The sequence below is a fragment of the Onychomys torridus genome, chromosome 7, assembly GCF_903995425.1.
Source record: "Onychomys torridus chromosome 7, mOncTor1.1, whole genome shotgun sequence".
Lineage (NCBI taxonomy): Eukaryota > Metazoa > Chordata > Mammalia > Rodentia > Cricetidae > Onychomys > Onychomys torridus.
This window is the reverse complement of record NC_050449.1, coordinates 106866870-106876478: the sequence shown is the minus strand read 5'-3', so window position 1 is coordinate 106876478 and position 9609 is coordinate 106866870. Positions and strand designations below refer to the sequence as shown.

Below are 9609 nucleotides of genomic sequence, written 5' to 3'. Positions count from 1 at the left end.
CATCTCTGGGTGTGTCTGAGGGGGAGTTACCAGAGAGGATGAACTGAGAAAGATTCGGGCTGAACATGGGTGGTATCATCTGTCTTAGTGAGGGTTTCTATTGCTGCAAGGAAATGCCGTGACCAAAAAGCAAATTGGGAGCAAAAGGGTTTATTTAGCTTACACTTCCACATTCCACATTTCAAAAACCTGTTTATCACCAAGGGAAGTCGGAACAGGAACTCAAGCAGGGCAGGAACCTGGAGGCAGAAGCTGATGCATCAACCATGGAGGGAAGCGTCTTACTAGCTTGCTCCTCATGGCTTGCTCAGACTACTTTATTATAGAACCCATTGATCATTAAATTAAGAAAATGAGCCGGGTAGTGGTGGCACACACCTTTAATCCCAGCACTTAGGAGTCAGAAGCAGATGGATTTCAGTGAGTTCTAGGCCAGCCTGGTCTGCAAAGCAAATTCCAAGACAGCCAGAACTAATACACAGAGAAACCCTGTCTAAAAAAAAAGAAAAAAGAAAAAAAGAAAGAAAAACTAAAAATAAAAGAAGAAAATGCCTTAGAGCTGGATCTTATTGAGGCATTTTCTCAGCTGAGGCTCCTTCCTCTCTGATGACTCTAGCTTGTGTCAAGTTGACCCAAAAATAGCCAGTATACCCATCTCAGGGGCTGGACTCTCAGACTGCAGCATAATTATTGGGAAGGAAGGGTATACAGACATAGACCCTACATGGTGGTACACACCTTTAATTCCAGCACACAAGAGACGGGTGGGTTTCTGTGAGTTCAAGCCAGCCTGATTTACAAATCAAATTAGAAGGGCAGCCAGGGATACATAGTGAGACCCTACCTCAAACCACGTTTTTAAAGTGTACACTGACACATTTGTATGAGAATTGCACGGGTCAATGAGATAACTCGGTGGCTATAGGCACTTGCCACCTGCTTTCACCCTCTGGAACCCACTCGATGGCTGAAGAGAACTGACTCCTAAAAGTACTCTTCTAACACACACACACACACACACACACACACACACTTTTTTATGTGTATGAATATATCACCTGCATATCTGTGTACCATGTACATGTCTAGTGCCCGTGGAGGCCAGATCCCCTGGAACTGGAGTTACAGACAGTTGAGAGCTGCCATTCCAGTGAGGCAGTAGAAAGAACCCCAGTTTTCTAGAAGACCTCTGAGTTGTCTCTCCAGCCACACACCTTTTCTTTGAAAATAGTGAGTCAGCTGAGTGCTAGAATTTCCTTCTCTTTGCTTCCTGATCCACAGAGATGTGAGCAAACAGCTTCCCACTAAAGCTATGGAGCCAAGACTTTCCCATTACAACAAACTATATTCCCTCAGACTGTAAGCCAGAAAAAAACCCTTCCTCCTTCAACTAATTTCTTACCATCTGTTTGACCCAGAAGGAGAAAAGTAGCTAATGCACTAGCATTGCTGTTCTCCCTATTACAAAGCTCGTATCCCCGTAATGGGATTTATATTAGTTCTGAAGCCCCTGCACCCCCTCTTCCAAAGAATACCGGTGATCCACTTGGTTTGTTTGTTTGTTGTTGTTTCTGACTCTGCACATTTCTTTCTTTTTTTTTTTCAAGATTTATTTATTTATTATGTATGCCTGCATGCCAAAAGAGGGCACCAAATCTCATTATAGATGGTTATAAGCCACCATGTGGTTGCTGGGAATTGAACTCAGGACTTCTGGAAGAGCAACTGCTGTGGGGTGTCGTTCTGTATGCTGTGAATATATGTTGCTCTGATTGGTTGATAAATAAAATGCTGATTGGCCTGTAGCCAGGCAGGAAGTATAGGCAGGGCAAGCAGACAAGAATTCTGGGAAGAGGAAGTGCTGAGTCAGACACAGAGGCAGCAAGATGACAAGGCAGAACTGAGAAAACGTACCAAGCCATGTGGCTAAACATAAATAAGAATTATGGGTTAATTTAAGTGTAAGAGCTAGTCAGGAATAAGCTTGAGCTAATGGCCAAACAGTTATAATTAATATAAGCTTCTGAGTGATTATTCTATAAGTGGAACACAGGACTGTTGGAACTTGGCGGGACCGGAGAAACATTCTGACTACAAGCAACTGCTGTGGAACAATCTTTGTACACTGTAAATATGTATTACTCTCATTGGTTAATAAATAGCTGACTGGCCTATAGCTGGGCAGGAAGAGATTGGGTGGGAGAGCCAGATTAAGAGGACACTGGAATGAAGGGCAGAATCTGAAGAGTCTCAGGAGACGTAGAGGAAGTAGGACATGAACATCCTGTACTAAGATAAGATTGTTAGTTATTTAGCGGCACTCGTACCCCGCGAGGAACATGTCCCGAACACGACAAGACCACAGAAGAGTTTTTATTAAAAGAGGATAGAGGATGTGACAGGCATGACAGGCCTGTGTGAAACATACACGTGAGTGAGAAGAGGAGATAGAGAAGAGACAAAATGGTGCCGGCTTTTTAAAGAGTGGGCCATGCATTTGTACAGGACCACATGTGGCTACTCCATGTATGCGCATAGATTACATGGCTGTGCGCGTGCGTGCGCTTTATGCAACCATATAAAGCCACGGAGTCCTAGCTACGCGAGATGTTTGACCCTGAAATGGCTATTTTGAACTGGAAATAACTAGGCGGTCTGCCGGGCATGCCCAACCGTGTGGACACGTGATTTCCTATCAAAGATAGATAAGGTAGATAAGGTAGTAGAACATAGATAAAATATGGGTTCATGTAAAATGTAAGAGTTAGCCAGTAACAAGCCCCCCACAGCAACTCTTATAAAGGAAAATTTTAATCTATGTGGCTTGCATTTTCAGAGGTTTAGTCCATTATCATCATGGTATGACATGGTGGTATGTAAGCAGACATGTTGCTGGAGAAGTAGCTGAGTGTCCTACATCTTGACTTGCAAGGAACATGAAGTGGTCTATTATACTTGGCATGTCTTGAGCATATAGGAGACCTCAAAGCCCACTGACACAGTGACATATTTCTTCCACTAAGGCCATACCTGATAGAAAATTACATGTCCAAACGGTTGGGCTTGCCCGGTGGACCGCCTAACTATTTCCGGTTCAGAATAGCCATCTCCAGGTCAGACATCTCATGGGACTGGGACTCTGGCTTTACATGGTTGCATAAGGCGCGCAGGCAACCATGTAATCTACGCGCATGCATGGAGTACCCACACGAGTTCCTGTACGCATGGGCAGCCCAATCTTTATAAAGCCAGTGCCATCTTGCATGAGCTCCCCTTATCTCCTCACCCACATGTGTTTCACACAGGCCTATCACCTCTATCCTCTTTAATAAAAACTCTTCTGTGGTCTTGTCGTGTTCGGGACACGTTCCTAGAGAGGTAAAGCGCAATAAATAACTAACAGTACTTATTCCAACAAAGCCACACCTCCTAATAGTGACACTCCCTTTGGGGACCATTGTCTTTAATACTACCACACCATCAAAGCACCACTCTGGGTCACTTTACAATTCAGTGCTGTTGAGCTGGGCAGTGGTAGCACACACCTTTGATCCCAGCACTTGGGAGGCAGAAGCAGGTGAATCTGTTAGTTCCAGGCTAGCCTGGTCTACAAAGTGAGTTCCAGGACAGTCAGGATTGTCATACAGAGAAACCCTGTCTTGAAAAAAAAAAAAAAAAATCAGTGCTGTTGTTGTTTAGATATGAAGTGCTCACTCTCTCAAAAGGCTCCTATATAGAGGCCTAGTCCCCAGTCATTGAGGGTGGTGATAAGATCCCAAGGGTTTGGAACTATTCAATGGATTCATCCATTAGAAGATTCGTAATTTGATTCATTATCGGGAAGTAATGGAAATTAAGGAGATGGAGCCTCGAGAATAAGTATCTCAGTGGGATATGTCCTTCAAGGCTACTTCCTGTCTCAACCTTCTCTGCCTCTAGCCACCACGAAGTTAGCAATTTTACTTTGCCACATGTGCCCTGGAACAATGCACTGCTTCACCAAGGGCCCAGAAACAACAGAACCAAGTTGACCGTGGACTGAAAACTCTAACACCACAGGGCAAAATCAATCCTCCCTCATTGAAATTCTTTTCCAGAGCATTTTTCACAGCAGCAAAAAGGCTAACACATGTGTCCTCGGTGTCTGTTTCCCTCCATGATACAAACCTCTGTAACCATAAGCACTGGTGGTTCCCTGGAAGGGAAGGGAAGGATGGAGTAAGTGCTTCTGGAGCCCGAGGCAGTGGTCATTGAACAAACCAGAACCCGTTCACACATAAAACCTTTGCCACAAAGATTGCCAGCCAGAGATACATAGTGAGTCTCTGTCTCAAAAAATTAAACAAAATCTGTCAAGAGTTGGAGATGGCTCGGTGATTAAGAATGGGTATTGTTCTTGCAGAGGATCTGAAATTGAATCTAAATCATTGTGCTTAGTAATAGTGATGCACCAAGCTGATGTCTTACATGTGACGGATGTACATAGTAAGTTAATGATGCAGGCTCACTATGAGGGAAACAGGATGCATAATGCAGGAACTCTGTAAATGATTTTTGCAACTTGGCTACGAATAACAAATCGGCTGTAAAACTTAAAAATGTCTTTTATCTGGGGAGGGGCTGCAACAACGCCTCCCTCATATGGTTGTTGTGGGAAAACAGTGAGACAGTTCAGGCCACGCGCGGCTCAGCGTTTGGCACATAAAAGTCAGGTGTGGTGCTTGTCATTTTGGTGAAACGCGGAACAAAAAGCCTTACCCTTTCCATGTTTCACTCAGGGCTGCACTAGCATACTTCCGGCTTTGCATGAGCTTCCGGGGCCGAGGCCACCCACTGTTCCCACGCCCAGCTGACCGCGCAGCTGGCCCCGCCCCGGAAGTAGTGTGTTCCTTGGATGCTACAGGGCGGAAGCTGTGGATGGCGGGGAAAACAGCCTTGCACAGGCGGATATGTTGGTACTGTTGCTAGACGACGGACAGTAGCTTCGTCACTTCCTCAGCCCGTGGTCCGTCCAGGCCCGAACCAGAGGCGACCCGAGCCGGGTGAGCTTAGAGTTGTCCCCCGCCTTGCAGAGCCTGCGGCCAGCCCGGCGGCGGGAGTCGGGGCCACGCCACCTGCAGGGAAGAACTCGAGCCGAGGCGGGAAGATGGCTGCAGACAAGCCTGCAGGTGAGGCGCCCGCGCCGCGACCCAGGGGCTGACACTCCGCGCGCGGGGATGGCGGGGCCCGCGTGGGGGCCTCGAGGGCCACTTGACTTCGCTCCTGTACTTCTACCCTTCACTCTTCTCAGCTGTGTACTGTGAGCCCTCGGGTCCCACGTCCGGTGTTTTTCTGCTGTGACTCCTCTTGAATCCGCTGCAGACCATCCTTGCCTTGTTCTCCGAGATAATTGTGGCCCAGGAAACTCGAATAAGTCACCCCGCTTTCCAGACGCTACAAGGGAAGGTCTTCCCGAGCATACACGGTTGTGTGAAGGTCCCCAGCTTCAGCCACTGAAAGTTTGACCCTGGTCAGCGTGTCCTGTGGAATCCTCCTTCTGAAAACAGTTTAAATAGACGTGAAGTTTCAGTGTGTCTTCTGCCTGCTCTCAGTTATCTTGTTTCGCTACTTGGTTTTTTCTAGCTCCTCAAGATTAACTTCTTTTAAAAAAAATTCTTAATTAATGTGTGTGAGTGCAGGTGCCGGCAGAGGCCAGAAGAGGACGTTGGAGTTACTGGAGCTGGAGTTAACAGACCGTTGTGAGCTGTCTCTTGTGGCTGCTGGAACCCAGTGTTAGTTCTGCAAGAGCAGCAAGCCATCTTCTGAAGCCTAAGATTAAGCTCTAATCTCTATGATTTTCTGTAGTGCCCCTCTAGAATTTTTTCCATTAGGGAATTTGAAGAGGTTTTAGCTCATTACCTGGAAGGTCTGCTATCTTCCTTTCAAGAAAGTAATATTCTTTGTGGTACTCAGGTTTTATTGAAAGAAACTTAAATGACAAGAATTTAAAGTTGGTCAGCACACTTTTTCCAGTGAACTTTAGTTAGAACTAAAAAATCTCAGTGAGCATAGATTTTAGGTGGTCCTCAACAACTGACAAAGGACCTTTAAGTTAAAGTGAGCCTATCCCAGTTCAGGGACAGATAACAAGACTATTGGAGAATCTTCTCAGTGGTCCATGAGAAAACAATAAAGATTTAGGGAATGGGGCTAATAGAGTTTGCTGTGGAACTGATTGATTGGATGATTGATTGATTGATTGATTAGTGATTGAGACAGGGTCACATGTATAGCCCTGGCTGGCCTGGAGCTTGCTTTGTAGACCAGGGTGTTCTCAAAAAGACTTACAGCCTCTGCCTCCTGAGGGCTGGATTAATGGTGTGTACCACCAAGCCTGCTGCTATAGAATCTTAGATAGGTTGGTCAGGAAACATCTCTAGTGAATTGTTTTTAAATTTTTAATTGTGGGTGTGTGCACTTGAGTACAGCTGCCTGCAGAGGCTGTCAGAGGAGTTGGGTCCCCTGAAGCTGGAGTTGCAGGTGGTTGTGGGTACTGAGACTCAAACTATGTGTGCTTTTAATCACTGAGCCCCAAGGTGAATTTTTAATGTTTTATTTGTGAGTGTGTGTGAATGTATGTGTGTACATGAATGCTTTGCCAAGGATCGAGCTCAGATTATTAGGCTTGCATCATCAGGCTGTAAGCACCTTTACCCTCTGAGCCACCTACCGAGCCAACCCCTTCTGGGGTAATATTTGAGCAGAGATCTGAGTAACGTGAAGGAATGATCCCCATGGTGTAGGATCCAAGTCTAGACAAATCAACGTCGTCTTGTTAAGTAGGACAGTGCTTGTGGCCCAGGTAACATTCCTGCTTACTCAGGCCGTGGCTTTCATTCCCTGGAACCATCTTACTAGACAGAGAGGACTACCCAGTGTCTCAGTCACACGGCATTGCTTCACTCGTTCATTCATCCCGAGCTTCTGCGCAGGTGTAGAAGAGGTACAACCTCCCCCAGGACTTGCACTCCAGTTGCAAGTAAGAGCTGTGTAACAGGTCTAACTGAAGAGAGACCCAGAGCAGCCTTGATGTTCCTGGACGAGGACACTTCTGCCGAGATGCTGAATTTGTGTGAAGTAGATGACTTTGGCAAAGTTCTCATGAATCTCTGCTGTTTTAAGTGACATGGTTCTGGTCTTCAGGTCTCCATATTTTCTCATTCATACGAGTCTTTTTTTTTTTTTTTTTTTTTTAAGGCTTTATTTTATTTTATTATTTTATTTTTTGGTTTTTCGAGACAGGGTGTCTCTGTGTAGCTTTGCGCCTTTCCTGGAACTCGTTTTGTAGACCAGGCTAGCCTCGAACTCACAGAGATCCGCCTGGCTCTGCCTCCTGAGTGCTGGGATTAAAGGCGTGCGCCACCACCGTCCGGCTATTTTTGGTTTTTTGAGACGGGGTTTCTCTATGTAGCCCTGACTGTCCTGGAAGTCCCTCTGTAGACCAGGCTGGCCTCGAACTCACAGAGTGTTGGGAGGGATCAAAGGCATGCACCACCACCTCCCAAGTTAAGACTTACTTTTAATTTTGTATATGTGTGTGTGTGTCTTTGTGTGGGTATATGCAGATGTGCATACGTGGAGAGATATTGGAGGATGCCAGAGGTGTTTTAATCCCCTGGAGCTTGACTTAGATGCAATTGTGAGCTACCTCATTCAAACTCTGGTCTTCTGATGAACAATGCACGCTCTTTAAAATTGTATCTATTCACATTAGCCTCCAGAAAGTATTGTCAGTCTCTTTCTATTTAGTCTGTTTGCTTCACTGATGTGTTTTATTTTTCATTTTGTGAATTTGTGTATGTGGTATGTATGTGTTTGTGTGTGAGGGGTACACATGTGTTGTGGCATGTGTGTGGAGATTACAAAAACCCTTGGATGTCTTCATCTTCCACTTTTTTATTTTTTAAGATTTTTTATTTTGAATTGTGTACATTGTGTTTGTATGTGGTTATATGCCTGTGAGTGCAGTGTCTGCAGAATTCAGAAGAAGGTGTCGATCCCCTAGACCTGGAGTTACAGGCAGTTGTGAGCCTCCTGACATGGGTACCAGGAACCAAACTCAGGAAGAACAATGTGCTCCTCTTAACCACTGGGCCGTCTTCAAGATGCCCACTCTTATCTGAGGAAGAGTTTTCTCTCTGGTTGTTTGCCACTGTGCTGTATACTTCAAGTTTCCAGGGGTGCTGGGATTAAAGGCGTGCGCCACTACCGCCTGGCCTGAGACATTTTTCTAGCAGCTGCTTTTTAGTCTTTTTATTACCCATCCGTCCATTCATCCATCCATCCATCCATCCATCCATCCATCCATCCATCCATCTATCTATCTGTGTGTCTATCAGAATTCATGCTCCAATGCATATGTGGAGGTCAGAGGACAGCACGTGGGACTCAGATTTCACCTCTGAAGAATTGAACTTGGGTCATCAGGCTCAGTGCCTTGTTGAACCGTCTTGGTGGCCTGAGAAGTCTTTTTAAGCCTCAGTGTTCCTATGTATACAGTAAAATTGTGATAGTGTCTTTCTCCTAGAGCTAGTAAAGGCTTAAATGATGTTAGCTCCGGACTGTCCCTGCTCCTGATCTACCATGAGCTGTGAGAAGCCATGGCAGTCACTTCCCATGCGATTTTTCTTTTCTTTTTTCTTTTTTTTTTTTTCTTTTTTTTTGAGGGGGTGTTGGGAGTAGAAGTTCAAGTCAGGATTGCTCTGTGTAGCTCTGGTTGCCCTGGAACTAACTCACTTTGTAGATGAGGCTGACCTTGACCTTGCAGAGATCCTCCTGAGTGCTGAGATTAAAGGAGTGCGAAACCACTGCCAGGGATGTTTTCTAAGGGAGCCTCACCCTTGAACAGCTTCTGGAAGCAGTGTTTGAAACACATTGGAGAAAGGAGGGGGGATTTGTGCATTTTCTTTCTGCTTTCTCTTTCCATTTAGTTAAAGATCCTTTAAAGGGAAGAACAGTTTTCGATTGTGTCTGGGTTGTGTGGCTCCTCGACAGTTGATGATCCTGTAGATCCTACGCTGGCCTCAGCCTCCTGAGGTGCTGGGATTACAAATGTGTGTCATCGTCCTCAGTTTACCTCAGTGCTGGATGCTCAGTGTCCAAAAGATCAAATGGCAGTGTTTGAGCCTCGGATGAGGACCCTGTGGCTGTGTTGTTGAGTGAATGATAGAGTAGTGCCTGTGTGAGAGGATGGGTGTGACGACGACCCAGGCCACTGACCCCAGCACTTGGGGATTGGAGGCAGAAGAGGACAAGGTCAGCCTGGGAAGTGTAGTAAATTGTAGGTCTTTCTGGGTTACAGCTTGGGACCCTGTCTCAACAACAAAACACAAAGAAGGCAGAGAGCAGATGGAGGTCACGCATGCTATCCTCCAATTTGCTTAGCATTCAGAGTTGGTCCCTGTCTCCATGTACCACGGCACTCAGCTACCCTGAGAACAGACTTGATCAGGGTGTTTGAAACCGCAGCACTGCAGCCTAAAGTACCTTACTCTGGCCTCTGGAACAGGTGTTCTCCCATTTTTCCCAGCTCTGCTAACATGTGGAGGCCAGAGGACACATGTCTTCTAC

General features: G+C 45.9%; 1 protein-coding gene across 4 annotated transcripts in view; it reads left to right on the top strand.

The window, feature by feature from the left end:
* The first annotated feature begins 4873 nt into the window (after positions 1-4873).
* The window catches only part of Cnot10 (CCR4-NOT transcription complex subunit 10), a 63186-nt gene continuing 58450 nt past the window's right edge, over positions 4874-9609 (top strand). For all 4 annotated transcript variants that reach the window (XM_036192460.1, XM_036192463.1, XM_036192461.1 and 1 more), the window contains exon 1: positions 4874-5168. In XM_036192460.1, coding sequence (XP_036048353.1) covers positions 4895-5168 — 274 coding nt within the window. In that variant the 5' untranslated portion in view covers positions 4874-4894. The remainder of the gene's footprint in view (positions 5169-9609) is intronic.